The sequence below is a fragment of the Staurois parvus genome, unplaced genomic scaffold (genome assembly GCF_062004578.1).
Source record: "Staurois parvus isolate SC_StPar_1 unplaced genomic scaffold, SC_StPar_1.0 ptg000318l, whole genome shotgun sequence".
Classification (NCBI taxonomy): domain Eukaryota; kingdom Metazoa; phylum Chordata; class Amphibia; order Anura; family Ranidae; genus Staurois; species Staurois parvus.
Genome location: NW_028318114.1, coordinates 3,911,274 through 3,933,766, shown reverse-complemented (window position 1 = coordinate 3,933,766; position 22,493 = coordinate 3,911,274). Strand labels below are relative to the sequence as shown.

The following is a 22,493-nucleotide window of genomic DNA, read 5'->3' as shown; positions in this document are numbered from 1 at the left end:
TGTGTTTTCAACCTTTTTTCAGTTGAGGCACTGAAATGATGGGGCACACCAGTTTGAGGGCTTATTCACACCAGGAGGTGTGTTCAAGTACTTTTTTGCTCATTCCCTCTAGTCGCATATTTTAATGGGTTGCTATGTGCTTACGATACAAAAAGATGCAGGCATGATTTTTTTAAATTGAGTGACACCAAAACACATGGTACTGCGATACCATACTTGCTAAATGTGTGGGGGTGCAATTAAGAAATAACTAATTAGTTAATTCATTAATTAGTGGCACTCACTTGCACCTGCAAATGTCAGCACATTTTTGTGTGATGTTGAAAATTGCTCGATTTTGCACGTTAACACACTGCATGTTCTAAAATGTAGTTTGGAAGGCAGTTAAGAGTTAAGTGGTTTGTAGGTTGTAAATTTCCTACAAATTCCCCTCCCAAATCCTCCTCCCTCGTAGCACAAATCCTGTTCCTCCTTCCCCCTCCAAATCCCCCCTTCTATCACAAAGCCTCCTATCCCACCTCATCCCTCGCATCACTACAGGACAGGACTAGTGACAGGACAGGAGGAGAGAGCCAGTGGTGTGGGCTGTCCCCTTCCCCCTTCCCCCAGCTCCTTTCCCTCCTATCTGTATACCAGAGATAACACAGAACACATTCAGATTGGGACTGTACAGAGTTTGATTACCTCCTTCTACTCATAAGTTTTGCTGTTGGGACAGGAGCAGTGTGGGGAGGAAATATGAGGAGGTAATTAAGCTCTGATCAAAAAGCAATCCTGTGTTAACTCCTGTATACAGAGAGGAGAGAGCACAGTCAGCAATGCCTTCCGGGTCTCTCCTCCTCCCTGCTGCTCTTTGTACTCCAGTTGATAAACCAGGAAGCTGTGCAGGCCATGCAACCTGGCCTTAGCAACCAAAAATTATATTTTTATTTTATAACACAGGAGGGTGGCCCATGCAGTTTCCTGGGTTACCGGCAGGGGTGCAGATAGCAGCAGGGAGGAGGAGAGACCTGGGAAGAAGTGATGACTGTGCTCTCTCCCTCCTGTCTGTACACAGAATCTAACACAGGATCGTTGTCTGATCAGACTGTTACTGGTTGGGGCAGTTCTATCTCATGTTGCTGCAGAACCCCTGGGGAGTCATCATAGCAACCCAGAGTGCCGCGGCACCCCAGTTGAAAAACACTGCTTTACAGTATTTATATCCCTATATACATTTTTACTATAGGTATAACTTTTTGGCTTTACAAATACACATTTAACATATGGAAAAGGATTTCTGGAGTACTATGCATTAGCAAAGAGACAGCAGAGATAAAGTAGCTCCATTTAGGTACAACCTCTGCCTCTGAAATTTAGGATGAGTTGTCTGATGCAGGATTTTTCTCAGTTAATTATATGTGTGAAAGGGGAGCTCTACCAGCCACCTCAATTGGAGACTAAATAATAGTGTAGAGTAGGGCAAGGATGTACCCAGTAATAGCACTAGATAGCATTTAGATGTTGATTACTGACAGAAATGGTACCAGCAGATTGGCGAAAAACAAACATGGTACCAATATTCAAAAAAGAGCTAAAAGATAGAAGCCTGGAAAATACAGAACAGTCAGTCTTACATCAATAGTATGTAAACTATTGGAAGGGATGATACGGGACAATATTCATGCTGTTAAAAATAGTATGATCAGTAATAACCAACTTGGATTTATGAAAGACTGCTCTTGCCAGACCAACCTTTTAACATTATTTGAGGAGGTAAACTGTAATCTGAATAAAGGAAGATCTGTGGATGTAGTCTATCTACAGTAGTTTATTCTAAGGCATTTTATACGGTACCCGACAATTGTTTAATTTACAAATTAAGGTAATTTGGCATTGATGATTTTGTATGTACCTAGATAGAAAACTGGTTGCAGGAGCGAGTGTGGTTGCGGCCTATAGGGCTTAATGGCACTGAATAGTCTAAAATTGTGAGCAGGGTGGCCAAGGGCTCTGTCATGGAACCAGTTCTGTTTAACCTGTTCATATATTATACAGAGGCTGTATAGTTAAAAGAGAGGGGTGAACAGCTACATGACAGATGAGGTTTAATATTGCAAAATGTAAAGTAATGCCCAAAAAAATAATCAGTAAAGTTACTCACTAGGGGGAGAACTTGTGGGGAAATGGAGGGTGGAAAAGAATCTGCTGGGCCTAGTAGATCACAGACTCATCAATAGGATGCATTGCCAAGCTGCAGCAAGAAAGGATAGCAGATTCTTAGCATGCATTTAAAAGAGGATTTACTAAAGAGATAAAACTATATTTTTACCACTTTAAAAACCTTTGTTTGGCCATTTCTTCAGGATGCCATTCAGTTTTGGTCACCAATCCTCAAGAAGGATGTCCTTAAACTATAGAGAGAGTCCAGAAAAAGAGAACAAAGCTAATAGGTGGCTGAAGGACAAAAAATATAAAAAATTAACTTATTCTCTTGAAGACGTTTAAGAGAAAATGTGCTGTCACATGTCTGGGATGGTTGGAGCTGTACATATGTAATTATCACTTTTCAAGTAAATAGTTAAATGGCTTTCTTTGTGTGGACTCATCCTTCTCCTAAACTCATTATGGGAACAGCCTTTGGAAACAGGCTATCCTGGCAGGGCGGTCTATTGACCTGAAGCAGGTATGTGGCAGACTGTTGGGGAAACAAGCTAGACCAGGCTGGGAGTCTTCTAGGGTGCATTTTATAGGGCAAAGTGCAGGAGTGGGGCAGTGGGTACCCTGGGGAGTCCCATGCCTATAATACCTCAGAGATTCTAGAACCTAAGTTCAAACATGAATGGGTAAAGAGACTACATGCTCCCTCACTATACGCCAGTTATACAGGTCATGCAGCCCAGTAAACAGTTACAGTTACATTACATTACAATATTCCTATGTTATATTTCATATTTAACCGAAGGGAACAAAGGGAACATATTTATGACCATAATAAATACATAAATAAAATACAAACCAAACCACTATACATTGCCTTTAGTCTAATACTGTATAGGCATTCAGAGTGCTATGGGTGGTCCTACAACTAAAATACAACACATTTTGCAGACTAATATAATGTTGTGTGAATAAATATAACAAATGGTGTTCCCAGCTCTTAAAGGTTACAAGCAACCTAAGCAGCTCATTGCACTCCAGATGCATCTTGGGATTTTTATATTACCAAGCTTCATCCCCATAATTAGAGATGAGCGAATTATTCAAAAATTCGATTCGGCTGATTCGCCGAATTTCAGGAAGAAATTCGATTCGATGCGAATTTATTCGCTACGAAGTTAACCTTTAAAAAGGGTTTCTAGGCTTCAGAGAGCCTTTAAATTAGTGCAGAACACTGTACCTTTAATTTAAATGCCCTTGGAGATGAGGAAGGAGAAGGAGAAGGATGAGAAGAAGGAGAAGGAGAAGGATGAGAAGAAGGAGAAGGATGAGAAGAAGGAGAAGGATGAGAAGAAGGAGAAGGAGAAGGAGAAGGATGAGAAGAAGGAGAAGGATGAGAAGAAGGAGAAGGATGAAAAGAAGGAGAAGGATGAGAAGAAGGAGAAGGAGAAGGATGAGAAGAAGGAGAAGGATGAGAAGAAGGAGAAGGAGAAGGATGAGAAGATGGAGAAGGAGAAGGATGAGAAGGAGGAGAAAGAGAAGGATGAGAAGAAGGAGAAGGATGAGAAGAAGGAGAAGGATGAGAAGAAGGAGAAGGAGAAGGATGAGAAGAAGGAGAAGGAGAAGGATGAGAAGAAGGAGAAGGATGAGAAGAAGGAGAAGGAGAAGGAGAAGGAAAAGGAGAAGGATGAGAAGAAGGAGAAGGAGAAGGATGAGAAGATGGAGAAGGAGAAGGATGAGAAGAAGGAGAAGGAGAAGGATGAGAAGAAGGAGAAGGAGAAGGATGAGCAGATGGAGAAGGATGAGAAGAAGGAGAAGGATGAGAAGAAGGATGAGAAGAAGGATGAGAAGAAGGAGAAGGATGAGAAGAAGGATGAGAAGAAGGAGAAGGATGAGAAGAAGAAGGATGAGAAGAAGGAGAAGGATGAGAAGAAGAAGAAGGATGAGAAGAAGGAGAAGGATGAGAAGAAGGAGAAGGATGAGAAGAAGAAGAAGGATGAGAAGAAGAAGAAGGATGAGAAGAAGGAGAATTCCAAGACGGCAAAAAGTGTATCTGCAGAGCTCCGCTATTTATTAGGCTATTTCTGACAGTTCTGTGACATTCACTCCATACAGCGGTTGAAACCGCTGTATGGAGGGAATGTCACAGAACTGTCAGAAATAGGCTATTATTGACAGTTCTGTGACATTCACTCCATACAGCGGTTTCAACCGCTGTATGGAGGGAATGTCCCAGAACTGTCAGAAATAGGCTATTTCTGACAGTTCTGTGACATTCACTCCATACAGCGGTTGAAACATTGTATCTATTTGTTTCCATAAATGGATCCATTTATGGAAACAAATAGATACAATGTTTCAACCGCTGTATGGAGTGAATGTCCCAGAACTGTCAGAAATAGCCTATTTCTGACAGTTCTGTGACATTCACTCCATACAGCGGTTGAAACATTGTATCTATTTGTTTCCATAAATGGATCCATTTATGGAAACAAATAGATACAATGTTTCAACCGCTGTATGGAGTGAATGTCACAGAACTGTCAGAAATAGGCTATTTCTGACAGTTCTGGGACATTCCCTCCATACAGCGGTTGAAACATTGTATCTATTTGTTTCCATAAATGGATCCATTTATGGAAACAAATAGATACAATGTTTCAACCGCTGTATAGAGTGAATGTCCCAGAACTGTCAGAAATAGCCTATTTCTGACAGTTCTGGGACATTCACTCCATACAGCGGTTTCAACCGCTGTATGGAGGGAATGTCCCAGAACTGTCAGAAATAGCCTATTTCTGACAGTTCTGTGACATTCACTCCATACAGCGGTTGAAACATTGTATCTATTTGTTTCCATAAATGGATCCATTTATGGAAACAAATAGATACAATGTTTCAACCGCTGTATGGAGTGAATGTCACAGAACTGTCAGAAATAGCGGAGCTCTGCAGATACACTTAGCGGAGCTCTGCAGATACACTTTTTGCCGGCTTGGAATTATTCTTATTTTCATCCTACTTCTTCTTCTTCTTCTTCTTTTTCTTCTTCATCCTCATCCTCATCCTCTTCTTCTTCTTCTGAGAATGAGGATGAGGATGAAGAAGAAGAAGAAGAAGTAGGATGAAAATAAGATTAATTCCAAGCCGGCAAAAAGTGTATCTGCAGAGCTCCTCTAAGTGTATCTGCAGAATAGAGGAGCTCTGCAGATACACTTTTTGCCGGCTTGGAATTATTCTTATTTTCATCCTACTTCTTCTTCATCCTCATCCTCAGAAGAAGAAGAAGAGGATGAGGATGAGGATGAAGAGGAAGAAGAAGAAGAAGTAGGATGAAAATAAGAATAATTCCAAGCCGGAAAAAACTGTATCTGCAGAGCTCCTCTATTCTGCAGATACACTTAGAGGAGCTCTGCAGATACACTTTTTGCCGGCTTGGAATTATTCTTATTTTCATCCTACTTCTTCTTCTTCATCCTCATCCTCTTCTTCTTCTTCTGAGGATGAGGATGAAGAAGAAGTAGGATGAAAATAAGAATTATTCCAAGCCGGCAAAAAGTGTATCTGCAGAGCTCCTCTAAGTGTATCTGCAGAATAGAGGAGCTCTGCAGATACACTTTTTGCCGGCTTGGAATTATTCTTATTTTCATCCTACTTCTTCTTCTTCATCCTCATCCTCAGAAGAAGAAGAAGAGGATGAGGATGAGGATGAAGAGGAAGAAGAAGAAGAAGTAGGATGAAAATAAGAATAATTCCAAGCCGGCAAAAAGTGTATCTGCAGAGCTCCTCTATTCTGCAGATACACTTAGAGGAGCTCTGCAGATACACTTTTTGCCGGCTTGGAATTATTCTTATTTTCATCCTACTTCTTCTTCTTCTTCTTCATCCTCATCCTCTTCTTCTTCTTCTGAGGATGAGGATGAAGAAGAAGTAGGATGAAAATAAGATTAATTCCAAGCCGGCAAAAAGTGTATCTGCAGAGCTCCTCTAAGTGTATCTGCAGAATAGAGGAGCTCTGCAGATACACTTTTTGCCGGCTTGGAATTATTCTTATTTTCATCCTACTTCTTCTTCTTCTTCTTCTTCTTCATCCTCATCCTCAGAAGAAGAAGAAGAGGATGAGGATGAAGAGGAAGAAGAAGAAGAAGAAGAAGTAGGATGAAAATAAGAATAATTCCAAGCCGGCAAAAAGTGTATCTGCAGAGCTCCTCTATTCTGCAGATACACTTAGAGGAGCTCTGCAGATACACTTTTTGCCGGCTTGGAATTATTCTTATTTTCATCCTACTTCTTCTTCTTCTTCATCCTCATCCTCTTCTTCTTCTTCTGAGGATGAGGATGAGGATGAAGAAGAAGAAGAAGAAGTAGGATGAAAATAAGAATAATTCCAAGCCGGCAAAAAGTGTATCTGCAGAGCTCCTCTAAGTGTATCTGCAGAATAGAGGAGCTCTGCAGATACACTTTTTGCCGGCTTGGAATTATTCTTATTTTCATCCTACTTCTTCTTCTTCTTCTTCATCCTCATCCTCAGAAGAAGAAGAAGAAGAGGATGAGGATGAAGAGGAAGAAGAAGAAGAAGTAGGATGAAAATAAGAATAATTCCAAGCCGGCAAAAAGTGTATCTGCAGAGCTCCTCAATTCTGCAGATACACTTAGAGGAGCTCTGCAGATACACTTTTTGCCGGCTTGGAATTATTCTTATTTTCATCCTACTTCTTCTTCTTCTTCTTCATCCTCATCCTCTTCTTCTTCTTCTGAGGATGAGGATGAGGATGAAGAAGAAGAAGAAGAAGAAGAAGAAGAAGTAGGATGAAAATAAGAATTCCAAACCGGCAAAAAGTGTATCTGCAGAGTTCCTCTATTTCTGACAGTTCTCTGACAGCTCCTTCACATGTACAGCGGTTGAAACATCTGTTTCCGAATAAAAACATCTGTATCCTAAATGGAAACAAATAGATACAATGTTTCAACCGCTGTACATGTGTTCCTTCTGTCAGAGAACTGTCAGAAATAGCGGAGCTCTCTGCAGGGACACTTTTGCCGGCCGATCGGGAAAAATCCGATTCGCGCACCCGAAGTAGGCAAATATTCGGATTCGACGCAAATCGAATTTTTCCTGAAATTCGTATCGAATTCCGGTTCGCCTGGTTCGATTCGCTCATCTCTACCCATAATCTATCCATCCCTCCATCTTAGTATCACAGTAAGCAATTTTTCCTGAAACTCTGAATTCCTTCCACTCCAGTGTTTTTGTTGATGTTTGCACATCTTAAATGCATGCATGACCCAGCAGATTGAAGATAGTAATTATGGGTAAAGGAGCAGAAAAATGTTTCTTTAAGAACCATGACTATATTGCAATGATATATATTTGTACAGTTCTGGTTTCTGTATTTAAAATTCTGCACAACACAGGTGTTTTCCTGTTTCATTTTTCAAGTATTGAATTTTAGGCATCCTGAAAAATGTTGTTTTCCTCTCCAGAAATTTTGCATAAATATGAGGAAGAGAACAAGGAGCATTTTATATTTACTTTAAAAATGTAAGACTTGTCTGTTACATATTTCATTACCTTGTGGGCTCACTCATGAAACTGTGCATGCTTACATTTTAAATTTAGGTTTGCTTAAACTTTCTCAGTTTGTTTTCTGAAAAGTGTATTATCGTTGTTTTAAATGAGTGTGTTTTTTATGCAGGCAGAGTACAAGGGTTACTTAACATTGCCTATCCCCATCAGCATTCCTTCCTTTCCCTGCTTCCATGCTAACCTTTTCAGCTACTGACAGCAAATAGAAATACCAGGGATGTCTTGGTATGGATTAGTATGGGCTAATTCCCCTCTTATATGTGACATTGCTAGGTGTCTCACAATTGGTCCATTGCTGTCACACATGGCCTGGGAAGGAGTCCATAGCCTGTTGTGAACTTGGGTGAGGTATGGAGCTTATGTAGTGCTTCCTTTATCCAGTCCTGGTGGATAAATGGATTGGCGTGTGAGGAAGAAAATGTGTGTATGCACTGCTGGAGATGTGGGGAGTTACTTTTACTATGCCTGTATGGGAAAAGAAAAAGATGATTTTAAATAAGTGTAAACAATGTCTAAACTTACATTTAACTACTATCTGCTATCTGTTTAAAGACCAAATACAGTATTATAGCAATAGCCCAAAGCTGCTATAAATCAATAGTACTTATTGTATTTCCTATCTAACCACATGCTCCCTTAACTAATGGAACTTTAATTCAGTCTCTGGATAGAAGGAGCTCAGTTAATAAAAAGACGTAAAACAAAACTCATTTTACTAACTGGCAAGGGTTAGGTAGGTGCTTTTTACATCTCTGGCAGAAAAATAAGTTGCATTTACAGAAGATAATGGAAAAGAGTAACATGTATCAGACAGATTTAAGATTTTGAAATTGACCTGTTTGTTTCAAAGAACCATCTGATTGCAGAAAAAAGGGTATAGCTATTTTTTTTCTATGAGTAACTGTTTGAAGAAAACAGAGCTTTTTCGGTTTGGATAACTTCTATTAATTTTAAAATGATCATATTTAAAATGATCACTGATTCTGCAATTCTTATTGTATACATGCACTTAAAGTGGTTTTAAAGCCTTAAGGTTTTTCACTTTAATGCATTTTATACATTAAGGTGAAAAACCTTCTGTGCTGCACAATCACCCCAGCTCTCCCTTCCCTATTCTTACCTAAGCCTGATCCGATTCAGGGATGTGCACGAGAGCAGCGGCTCTCGCCACTGTCTCCCTCCTCCCTGGGCAGATTGAAAGCAGTGGGAGCCCGCTGTTGTCAATCAAATGCTGTGCCGAGGGAGCAGGGGGCTGGGCCGATCCGCCCACTGTGAGTCAATGGACGCAAACAGGGCAGCTCAGAAGCTCGCAAGGGTGCCCCCATGGAAAGCAGCTTTCCATGGGGGCACCCTGCTGAAAAAGAGGGGCTAGGAGTGCTGGCAGGGGACCCAAGAAGAAGAGGGTTAAGGGCTGCTCTGTGCAAAACCATGGCACAGAGCAGGTAAGCATAACAATTGTTATTGTTACTTTAATTAAAAAATAATAAAAAAAGGCTTTAATGTCACTTTAACCCTTTCTCTTGTGCAGTCTGTATATGGATATTATGTAGCACGTTGTCTTTTGCTGAAGATATGTTTATACATGCCAACTCCATGACAGTGAGCTATTGACACTGCACAGCTGTTCGCTGTCTATACTAGTTATCAATGACTGTCGCCCATGATCAGTAACCAATCAGAGTAGTTCCTGGTCATGTCATAACTATGTTAGCTGTAACATAATAATCACATGCAGGCTGGAGGCTCCAATGAAAAAAAAATAAAGGCCTTTGGTTTGCAGATGAACGCTAAACCCTTCATGTTACATTGTTCATCTGACACCTATTTAAAAGAGATGGTCGCAACAGAAAAATTGGTTTAGTTTCGGTTTCATTTGTTAGGTAAATAATTTTGCTTCATCATAATCATTATGTTAGAATGATTCATTTTTGGAACGATTCTTCGGAAAAGTATATATTCATTGTTCCTAATTAATTCGTATTTTTGGAAGTTCTGTTATTCTTTTGTTATTTTGGTAGATTGGCTATATTCCTGCTAGCCCAACTCATAAAGAGAAATGCAATGGGTTGATTGATATTGACTGGAGTCACGAATGAAACAAAATTAATTATGGATTCATTTGTTGTTATGATTCTGAGATTCTGATGGATCCACCTTTATCCAACCCAAACACAATAAGAAGGCATCATCTTAATTCACTTATTTATACCTTACTGTATTTGTTGCAATATGTTTACATTTCATATGTAGTGCATTTTTTATAATAATGAAAAATGTTAATGCAAAAAGAATCAGCTGATTATCCAAGAGTCAAAGACTACCTCACCACTGTCATCCAAATAAAACAAATGAACCCGAATAACATATATTAATTAATTATGTTATTAAGTCGAATTCATGTCCCCTTTCCCAACTGACTTTGTTTTATACAAATTAAGCAAATGGTCTCTCAAGTTCAACCCCAATACAAAAAGAATCTTATTAGAATATTTACGCTACCTTAACTAGAATAGAAACAAATTAATCAAAATCAAATTAGATCATTCGTTATGTTATATTATTTTGGATGCTTCAAACATTAACAAAAGGCCAAATCTATTTCATCATCTAAATGAAACAAATAAATACAAATTAATTCGTTGTTTTCATTATAATTTATTTTGGGTTAGTTGAAATGCGTTACTTTTGTAATTCAGAGATTTGGATACATCCAAATTACGCAAATTTCATAAAAATTTTGATTTATAATGAAACAAATCACACATGTGTACTATTTAATTCAGCTGTCAGAGGCAGTTAAAATAATAATACATTGAGGGAATTGATTTACTAAATCTGGAGCACTCAGAATCTGGTGCGGCTGTGCATGGTAGCCAAACAGATTGTAACGTCAGCTAGTTCGGTTACGCTTTGACAACAAAACCTGGAAGCTGATTGGTGTCATTTGTAATATATACAAATTATTTGGGTGTGCAAATTATTCATAGACCTATTGTTAGGTGTACAAATTAGTTATGGGCTTATTGTTGAGTTAACTTACATATGGGGAGAGATTTACTAAAACTGTTGCACTCAGAATCTAGTGCAGCTGTGCTTGGTAGCCAATCAACTTCTAACTTTAGCTTGTTCAATGAAGCTTTGACAATAAAACCTGAAAATTAATTTCTATGCAGAGCTACCCCAGATTTTGCACTCTCCAGTTTTAGTAAATAACCCCAATGTATGCAGTCTCTAAATTTGGCTTGGGCATCTAGGTAACAATGACCTTAGGTCCAGGGAGGGTAAGCTACAAGTAGATATATATGTCAAAGAATAGGTGCAGCGCTGATATTAAAAGTACAAAATATAAAATACCGTGTAAAAATTTCAATAAATTGAGTAATAAATCAACAAGCAATAAAAGTTAATATTCTTCAACTCTTATCTTTAAAGTGAAGGTAGTGCTGATTAAAGTGACAAATAAATTAGTGTTAGCAAATTTATAAAGTGACAAAGTATTCATTAAAGTGAAAAATGGTGTTGTAAAGTGCCAAAGTCCACATATGTTAGTAGACGTGAAGTCCCAATACAAGATCTCAGAATAAAAGTGATCCACTTTCTATCTTCTGGTGATAAATCAAATAATAGAATTGCGCACTCACCAGATGCGCAATAACATCACACATTTGAGAACACAATATCTCGACAATCAGCTCCACGGCTATAGACGGACTCACTGTAACGTTCCACTGAGTCCATCTATAGCCGGGATCCGGGGAGAGCGGAGAGAAGGTAGTACAGCGGAGTCTGAGGGCCGGAGCAGAGAAGCCAGGAACCCCGGGAGCCCCGCGGAGCTGATCGTCACTTCCCATGCATCCAAGAGGGAGCCTGAAGAGTCCGGCTGAAAGAGCCACTTGATGAGGAGATGGGTGTTGCTGCTATCCACAGTTAGTCCAGAGAGGAATTCATACCAGGTTGTAGATGCCCTTTAAGAGGATTCAGCTGACCTTCTGAGATATTGTGTTCTCAAATGGTTGATGTTATTGCGCATCTGGTGTGTGCGCAATTCTATTATTTGATTTATCACCAGAAGATAGATCACTTTTAATCTGAGATCTTGTATTGGGACTTCACGTCTACTAATATATGTGGACTTTGGCACTTTACAACATCATTTTTCACTTTAATGAATACTTTGTCACTTTATAAATTTGCTAACACTAATTTATTTGTCACTTTAATCAGCACTACCTTCACTTTAAAGATAAGAATTGAAGAATATTAACTTATATTGCTTGTTGATTTATTACTCAATTTATTGAATTTTTTGCACAGTATTTTATGTTTTGTACTTTTAATATCAGCGCTGCACCTATTCTTTGACATATTGATCTCGGAAGGTGTTTGGTACCTTTTTACTCGTGTTACAGAAGGTTATCTATAGCGCTCATTTCTGTATTCTATACAAGTAGATATAAACCCCCTTAACCTTCCTGTCCATCTAGGATGATTCCATTTTAGTGTCTATTCAGATCTGCAGTTGTCATAGTGCTGCACACGACACACGGCTTGAAAAAACTGTTAAAAAGTAACATAAGCAAAAAAAAAAAATGAAAAGATGACTGTGACCAAAAACAATGTTAATGCACACAGTTCAAAAACAACTCTGTGTTCATTCAACTCTGTGTTCATTCAAGCAGAGAACACACAGGTTGTACTTGCATGAGTGTACCAAGATGGCACCCATGCAAGTACACCCTGTGTGTTCTCTGCAAGATTTATGCTTGTGAGTCTGCAGACCCTCTGTCTGTTTTGTAAGTAGACCTTTGGCTTTTTCTATCTAATAATTTTTTTAAGTTTACTACACTATGGAGTCCTTCTTTTCTAACCTTCTTTATGGGGACTGCTTGAGAGGAGATTGGCTTATTACCTTTGTGAGGGGATATCACTATTGGATTACTGCCAAGGGTACAGATGTGATTAGGATCGCTCCGCTGAGTGCTATATTGAAATGTGTTGACCCATGGGGGTCACAGCGTGGAAGTGAGTGTGCATGCTAGCCGCTGGCAGATTCATGTGTTGGAGTGAGCTACGGACATTATCACCGATTGAATGAACACAGAGTTGTTTTTGGACTGTGCACATTAACCACTTGACCTCCAGAGGATTTACCCCCCTTAATGACCAGGCCTCTTTTTGCTACTCGGCGCTGCACTAATTCAACTGATAATTGCGCGGTCATGCAATGTTGCACCCAAACGAAATTTACGTCCTTTTTTTCACACAAATAGAGCTTTCTTTTGGTGGTATTTGATCACCTGTGCGCTTTTTATTTTTCATGCTATAAACAAAAAAAGGCCAAAAATGTTGAAGAAAAACAATATTTTTTACTTTCAGCTATAAAAAATATATAGTAAACTCAAAGTTGGTTATAAATTTAGGTCAAAATGTATTCTGCTCCATGTTTTAGGTAAAAAAAATCCCAATAAGTGTATATTGATTGCTTTGTGTGAAAGTTATAGCGTCTACAAACTATGGTATAGATACTGCAATGTACGCCATTTTTTTTGCTATACAGCGCTGCGCTAGTTTAATGGACAATTGCGCGGTCATGCAATATTGTACATAAATGAAATTTACATCCTTTTTTTTCCCACAAATTGAGCTTTCTTTTGGTGGTATTTGATCGCCTGTGCAGTTTTTATTTTTTGCGCTATAAAAAAAAGGCTGACAATTTTGAGGAAAAAAAACTGTATTTTGGACTTTTTGCTATAAAACATGTCCAGTAAAAAAAAATGTAAAAATCAAATTTAGTCATAAATTTCTACCAAAATGCATTCTGCGACATGTCTTTGCTAAAAAAAAATAAAATATGTGTAAATGAATTGGTTTACGTGAAAGTTATAGCGTTTACAAATGGCGGGAAAGATACTGGGATTTTTAGTTTTTTTTTATACTAATAATGGCGGTGATCAGTGACTTATGGCGGTGATCAGTGACTTATGGCGGGACTGTGGGACTGTGGCAGACATTCTGACATTGGGGGTGTACTGACTTGGGGTCACTGACATCCCCAGTGACACCAATACAGTGATCAGTATAAAAAAAAAAACCACTGACACTGTACTAATGGCACTGGGGAGGAAGGGGTTAAGTTTATTTTTCAGGGAAAGGGTTAACTGTGTGAGGGGAGTGTTTTACTAGGGGGCGGGGGTGTGTACTGCACGGGACACCGCTGATCCAGAGAGAGAAACTCTTCTGTCCCAATCAGCTTGTCCTGGAGCTGTCAGGGAACTGACAGAAAGCACAGCTACTGTGCATGTGGTTAATATTGTTTTTGGTGACATTGTCGTCTTTTCACTATTTTTTGGCACATTTGGTTTTTTATGTCAAGACAATTCAAGACATTTTAGTACCTTGATTTTAATTTATTTATTCACTTCATATATTAGATTTTTTGGTTGCATTCACTATTAGGTCAAGAGGATTTGTAATATTCACTGCATTGAGCTTATTCCATTTATGTTTGTTCACTTTTCCCCTGATGATTTTTCATCCTTTTGTCACTACATGTATGATTATTATTTTATTATTTTCACCTCATTGGTTTTAATTTACGAGATTGCGGTTTAGTTCATAATCCACTTCTGTATTTGTTCACATAATATTCAATTTTTTCACTTATTTATTGGGTTGGGGTAGCGCAGCACCATTTCCCTTGTTTACTTAGCACAGGTGCCATTCAGAGAAATTTTGCATTTTCTAAATGAATGCATTGCATTCTCTGGTTAGATGCAGTGTAGAGGCAGAGTGGTGACATTATGATATATGCCTTGTCCAATCAGAGAATGCTTTTCTTTCACCGCATTCATGAGGTTCCTTCTACAATGATTTCCAGCTTCCAGGCGGATCAGCCAGGTATGGTAAATGCATAGTTACATTGATTCAAGCTGGACCAATATAACTATGTAAAAATATCTATACCTGGAATTCAGCTTTAAGATCACTTTGAAGTTTTGTTAATACACACAGGTAAAATACCATTAATGTGCCACATGCCAAGGATTTTATATTACGTAAACAGTCCAGTGTTTGAAAGTTAACCAGCCTCTTGATGTGACCATAAAGACACAGTCCTGAATCTTTATTGAAAGGCCTATACATTGTCTTGTTGAATATATTAATCACAAGTGCTTATGATGAAGAACAGAATTTTCTTCCAATTCCAGTATTTCTTACTTATTGAGAAGCAAATCAATGTTTGAAGAATTTTATTAATTTATGACATGTTTACCAGGAAGATGTGGTTGTTTGATGTTTCTCAGATCATTAACATTCCTGCACTATTACTGACAGTACCTTTGATGCAAAGATGACATCTCCTTAGCGATAGCAGGCAGTGTTTCTGAAAACTTGTTCCAGCTTAGGGTTTAAAAGCTTTGCAAATGGATTTTAATATGCTTGTTATTTTCCAATGTAAATGGCTGGCAAGGTCATCATTTAGTGCTAATTCAATGTATGCTGACAGTTATTTCCTGAATGCTGAAGAGTTTCTCTGGACTGAGTTAGCAAAGCAAGTATTTAAACACTTCGGCAAAGTGCAGCTCGGTAGTGACTGTTAAAAGCACTTATTCAGCATGACTAAACGTTTCAAGCCAGACTGAATTAAAAGCCATTAAAATATGAACTAGAAATAGAGGTCTGCTCGCAACGAGTTTGCATCTCAATATTTTAATGGCTGTTTCACAAATTGCAATATGTTTAAATTCTTCAAGTTTAACAGTACACTGGTTACAGGGAAATGATACATGTGGTTATGACCTCAATTTCATTAGTTAGTAGTGTATAAATGGCCTTTCCTGGACTCTGCTTATTTGTAACATTTGTGCTCTACACCACAGGGACTTCTCTGATTTTTTTAATACTGCTCTTGAATTTAATCCTTTGTTGAGTAACTGTGTTTAGGGCTCATTTATAACAAGGACAGTGATCAAGGGAGTGTATTTTTTTTTATAACAACAGTGATTCCAAGACTGTGATGTCCTTTGAACCATAGCAGTTATAAAAAGCTACAGAGTTTACCTCTGAAGGTAGACAAGCTATATTTTTTGGAACATATCCTACATGGTTTGGTTTAATAACATGCTTTCATTTGTCACTTAAAGTTGAACTATACAAATCAATAAACCATTAAGAGTTCAAATAAACAGACAGATTTTGCTGCAATATTCACTTTCAATTTAGAGCTGCTTTCCATGGTATTTCCTTTCCCCCACTAGGTGCCGCCAATCTTCTGGTTGAATAACAGCTAGCTTCATTCACCCCACTTCCTCTGAACCCAGGCTATCTTGATAAGTCCTCTGGGTGAATGCTATCATGGCAACCTGGACTCACTGTACTACTGGACTAAACAGCATACTTTAACCAATTTCTGCTGACCCAAAATAGATTTAATGCGAGCAGCCAGGCACCATGTCATACCCGTATGTAGCAGTGAATGTCCTGGTGTTAAGGCATGCATGCTTGCTCCCCCTGCTGACCTGTGCTGTGATTGGACACAGCACAAGCTCGTCAGCAGGTTTCAGCCAATGATTTTGGTTGAAACTTGCTGGTCAATTGTGGCCAATCACAGCACAGAGTTCTGTGTTTACAAACACACAGAACTCTGTGTACATAGAACATTGATCTGGCTGTTTCTTCTCCCTGAAAAAAGCATGGATAAAAAGCAGCCAGATCTGTGAATAAAAGCAGCACAAATTATACACATTACACTTGTTAGGCACACAGTTAACCCCTTCATTGCCCCTAGATGTTAACCCCTACCCAGCGAGTATCATTAGTACATTGTACAATGTTCAATATTATCACTGATCACTGTATTAGTGTCACTTACAATGTCAGTGTCAGTTAGTTAGTGTCCCTCCCAGCCAGCGTCTGTTAGTGCAAGATTGCCCACCACACTATCACAGTCACACTAAAAGTCATTGATCACCGCGATTACTAGTATAGTGTCTGCATTGATCAGTATCTTGATCGTGATCAGAACTAGTCATACTATCATATTAGTGTCCCAAATAGTATAGTATCCCCATATATGCTTAACGGTGATCTGGCTTTTTCTTTTCCCTGAAGTAACACACATTATATACATTACATTGTTAGGCACACAGTTAACCACCTCCCAGCCAGTGTCATTAGAACAGTGTACAGTGTGCAGTATTATTAATAATCACTGTATTACTGTCACTAGTGATGTCAGTGTCAGTTAATCAGCTATTGTCCCTCCCAGTCAGTGTCAGATAGCACCAGATTAACCACCACACTGTCACAGTCACAATATAAGTCGCTGATCACTGCTATTACTAGTATACTGTATGTATGGATCAGTATCTTGACTGCGATCAGAACTATACTAAGGTCCCTAATAGTATAGTATCCCCAGAAATGCAGTTTGGTTTTTACCAAATATATGTAGCAGAATACATTTTGGTCTAAATTTATGAAGAAATTTTACATTATTGGATATGTTTTATAACCACAAATATTAAAGGTTTTTTTCAAATGTTTCGTTTATAAAATAAAAAACCCAGTGGTGAGCAAATGCCACCAAAATAAAGCTCTGTTTGTGTGAAATAAATTATATAAATTTTATTCGGGTACAGTGCTTCATAGCTGAGCAATTGCCAGTTAAACTATGAATAGAAGGGGGTAAAACCTTCAGGAGGTCAAGTGGTTAACCTGACAATGTATTTTAATACCAGTGAATTGTTACACCAATATTCCAGTGTCATGATAACATACATAATTGTACCCCTAAATTTCAGACAAAAAATAATAAGGAAACATCATAATAATACAATTGATTTCAAAATCCACAACATATTTCAATTGACTTTCACAATCGATATCATTGCTGCAAGAAAGTCCCATGGGAGAATCTTTTTGTTGTCTGTAGTATTTGGGGACAGAGCAACACCTTGACTTGAGAGTGATGCAAATGCTTTTCAGTGATATGGATTTTGAGGAGGACTTCACACCATTTAAAAAAAAAAATTTGGCAGGGAATCCCTCTTAAAATAGTTACCAGACCCTAAGGGCCTGGTATAGATTGGGGGGACCCCCACTCTGTTTTTCTTTTTTCATTTGTCCCTTTATTTGTTTATATTCTGATGTAAGAAGGGACTTCTGCTGACAGCAGATGAGTCATGGCTGTTAAGTACCGCCTGTCCTTAACAACCACAGCTATTCGCAATTAATTTATTCATTTAGATCTGTCCAAAGTTATATCGGGTATATTTTAAAACTTTTTGATTCCATCCGGTATAATGAATATACGAAACAAATTCTGAAGAAATTAAACAAATCCCAAAAGCAAACAGGACCAACACAACACAAATGAAAAATTAAATTAGCAATCTAACAAATGCATCTAAAATAAAAGAAAATTTAATTTTCTGGCATGCACATGTCTAGTAACTGTCAGCAACTATACTTCCCGCTTATTGTATGTCATGCTAGTTCTTTAAAAATTGCATGTGTTTTGCAGGCAAAAATGTGCATTTATTGTTTTTTTTTCTTCTCAGGAGCCTACACAGCATTGCACCCATGATCAGCAGTTTGCAGGTGCAATGTCAGGCTCCTACACACTTCCCAACAGCTTTCTTGCCTGTACCTCTGTACAGACTTTCTGTTTAAAAGCTGTAAAAAGTGTGAATGAACTACAAGGTTGCTCAGCACATGCTGTCTGCTGTTGTGGAAGATAAGACTTGTAGTTTCTTAATTCTCAGAACTCTGGGTTGAGGTCAAGGAAGGGGGGGTGCTGCATAGTAACATGTTATATGTTACACCCTAATTACAGGTGTAACATGTTACTAAATGTGCACTTATCCTATAATATTTCCTCTAGATGTCTTTTGGCTGGTCAAGTGAAGTGAAGTGAAGTGCAGAGTTTTGTTGCTTCTGTATTCTCAGACATGATGATCTCAGTGACACTCTTTGCATCACTACATTGTGAGCGCAGGGTTCTGTAATGAGATCCCTTGTGAATCGATGATGTCCTGCTCTAACAATATGTTCACAGTATGTTCTAGGTTTAATAATGTCATTCAACCTGGAAGACCATAGAAATCTAATAGCAAGAAGATATAACTAGAGAGGACTGTATGAGTGATCAGAGGGGCATTTCAGCCTAAGCTGCATTGTTAACCTCCTTAAAATGTGAGCCCCGAGTTAGGCTTTATTGTTCTCAGTTATGGTCAGAAACAAAGAAAGAACCTAGGAGCAAAAATGTTTTTTTTTAATATCTAATTACTAGGATTTCTACAACTTTCTTTGAAATGAATAGCTTTTGACTAGGATTTGATGAAAACATCTTATTATGTGAGGTAAAGAAACCAAGAATATGCATAAATGACTTATCAATATTTCCATTAATTAATAACATTTGTTTGTTCTGACAAGTGGTTTCCTCAGTAGCTGTTTTTGTTGCACATGTTGAGAGATGAAAACCTTACAAATATATTCCTTTTGTTTTGTACTTTTAGCTACCTGATCAGGCCAGATCCACTGTCTTATGTTCCACGCAATGCATCAAGCCGGAAAAGCAGCTTTTGCAATACAACCACGCAAGACTCAAAGGATGAAACTCAGCTCTGATATTCCAGAAGCTTCAGTGAATTAAAAAACTGATTTGTAGCTGTAATATCATCCAGCCATGTCAAATCTAAATCTATGGCTAGGAGCTTCAAGTCAACACCTGTTATTTTTAGCATAGCCTGTATTGGGAATTATTGTTATTCATGTCTTTAAGCTGTTGCATCAATGTTATTTCAATACCGTATCATTTTCTATATAGGATTAAGAGACCAATATTGTCAAACACGCCAGGTAAGATACTCTAAATAAATAAATGCACTGCATTATACTAACTAGGGAGGATGGACTTGTGTGGAGCCAACACCTGGATGTGAAGAGATGCTATTGCAGTGACCTAGAGTTGAGCACTATGGGACTCTGGGTAGGATGGTCATTGTTAAAAATATATTTTGTATATGCTGCAGGTGTCTCGTACAGAACCCACGTGATCTCATTAGTGTCTTACTGCTTCTTCATGTGAATTTGTTTAGTATTTCAGTCCTGAAAGTTGAATGTTACCTTTGACAGATATTAATTGTAAAACAAGTTTATCTATTGCAGTACCAAGCATTTTGTAATGTTTTGGTTTAACATCAAATAAACAAAAAAAGTAGATCTCTATTTTATAACTCCTGGTTTTAAGGGATATTCACTAGCTACTTGGTTTATTTATCTATTTATTGACCAATATTTATTTATTTTTTAAATGCCACATACCATGTTTTGGTTGCAGGATATCATTCTTGATCTGTACATGTTAAATTATATTGCTACATTGTGCATAATTAAAAGTATTTAAAAATGTTTGCTTATGTTTGTGCTAAATACAAATGATCAAAAATTTGTACAGTCAGTGAAAACTATAGGTGCTTAAAGTTAGCTGTGCCCAGACTATGCACATTAAAGTATTTACATATTCTGAATATACAATAAAACAAATGATCATTCCCCTTTGTAGCTATTGGCATTGTGGACAAATTAATATTCACAGGCACAGCAACATCAGAGTACATGCAGCTAGGGAGGTCATTTATGGCTTGTTTTAATGCTCTTCTAACGCTTGTTAGATATATGGAAAAACTTTAATGTCAATAGTCTGGATGAAGATGCACTTTAAACTGTAACTGTAGGCAAAATAAAACATGGCATACAGTATATGAAACAGTCTGTCACTATTTATTTATTATAGGTATTTATACAGAGCTGACAGCTTTTGCAATGCTTTAATGTTATGTGCATTCACCTTTTTTAAGTTCCCCCTCCATAATACAGTTTTATTGTCTTTGAATTCTAGCAAAAACACCATTACTTTCAACTTTCTTCAACAAGGAGGCTAGCACTGTTCAATTTCTAGTGAAACCACAGAGCAGTGTTGTCATTCTGTGGGTCAGGGTAGTCTTAGGCTCAACATACACATTACTATCTGCCTGTATGTAGTTCAAGGGCCCACCAACTTAGATACCAATGGATTGGATAGTTTAGCTAGGATCTCATATTATTTAGTTTATAGTATACTGTACAGAGATTGTATGGTCAAATTGTAATGCGCGCGATGGCCTGTAGATGGGTATGCTGTTTTAAATAGATTTTAAAGTGACATTTCACTACTGTTGAGAAAAAAATAATCTTCTTTGGGTGAGCAATGCACATTTCAATGCACATGTCAAAGATTTTAACACACTTACTGATTGCTTCAGTATGTGATTGGTCAAGCCAGGCTATCTCAGTCACAGGAAAATCAATGTTTGGGCAAAGACACTGGCTGACTGTGTCTGCCTAAAAGTCATTCTACCATGCTTCATTGGCCTTGATCATCTGACAAATAGACAGTAATTTTCTATAGCCAAATATTAGTATAGTGGTGCAGGACAATCTGCTGACAATAGAGGGTAAACAAATGCCCCAAAAGCATTTATATATTTTAATAGTATAAATATTATTTCTAAACATCTAAAAACATAGTTTTTGTTGCAAACATATGAAATACCTTCTTTAGCTCTGTATATACAAACACAAAGCTAATGTATCAAATGAGGATAGTATTACAAGATCACAAATACGTCACAAGACTGATATAGTCTAAAAACAGAAAAAAATAAAGGTGCATAAAGTACTCAAACCAAATAGCTTACATCAACATCTATGTGCTTTGCACAGGCATGCTCAGCTCACCACCGAAAATGAGTTGCATTTTCAGATGCAGGGGGGTGCTATTAAGAATAAATGGCAGCCCCAGCATCTGCAAAAGAGCAGCAAAATTTCCCTGTGGGTGGTTGTGGGTGCAGGAACAGGTACAATTTACATGCTGTTCTACACCCGAAACCACCAGCACAAGTGCGAACCCAGCCTTAAGCTCAGTTAATTTTAAACCATTGTTTGTAATGACTTGCTTGGTACAAATGGACTGATGCAAAACAAGCATGGTACCAATATTTAAAAAGAGATGAAGGTCTTTACCCAGTAACTAAAACTGTGGGTTCATCTGCTCTCGGGAAGCTATTTCAGGGTCTGATAAAAGAAAACAAACATGAGTTCCTGTTAGAAAATAATACCATAAGCGATAGCCAGCATGGATTCATGAAAGACTAAAGTTGTCAAACAAATCTCTATTTGTTTACTAGAAAGAAAGAAGAAATTTAGATAAAAGGGTGACTGGTTATATAATATACCTGGACATCACAGGAATGTTTGATAATGTACTCCAAAGATAACGTAAGTCTTTAGAGTTGATTTACTAAAGGCACATACACTGTTCCCTTTATAAGTGAAGTTCCCTCTGCAAGGAAATTTTTTCCCAAAGCTTAGTAAATGTGATGAAATTTCACTTTGCAAAGATTACCCAATCATGTGCAAGGAAAAAAACTGCATTTGTACTTGAACAAGAGTGAATCAGGGAAGTCAGTAGAGCTTCACCTCGATTAATAAACTCTACAGAAAAATCCCTGACAGAGTGCAACTGCAGTTGCGAAGTGAACAGTCTATTTGCCTTTAGTAAATCAACCCCTGTGTCTTAGAAAATTCCGTAAATGAATAGAAACCTGACCTACAAAACATTCTGAGAGTAGTGATTAATGATTCCTACTCTGAGTGCTCTAAGGTTGTTAGTAATTGTCACAGATCCAACCCACACGCACACACCCACAGCGACTAGCTA

General features: G+C 38.0%; 1 protein-coding gene across 2 annotated transcripts in view; it reads left to right on the top strand.

The window, feature by feature from the left end:
- The window catches only part of LOC149457498 (potassium channel subfamily T member 2), a 1,188,731-nt gene extending 1,168,230 nt beyond the window's left edge, over window positions 1-20,501 (top strand). For both annotated transcript variants that reach the window (XM_089683639.1, XM_089683638.1), the window contains one exon: window positions 19,249-20,501. In XM_089683639.1, the coding sequence (XP_089539765.1) occupies window positions 19,249-19,360 (112 nt within the window). In that variant the 3' untranslated portion in view covers window positions 19,361-20,501. The remainder of the gene's footprint in view (window positions 1-19,248) is intronic.
- The last annotated feature ends 1,992 nt before the right edge of the window (window positions 20,502-22,493 follow it).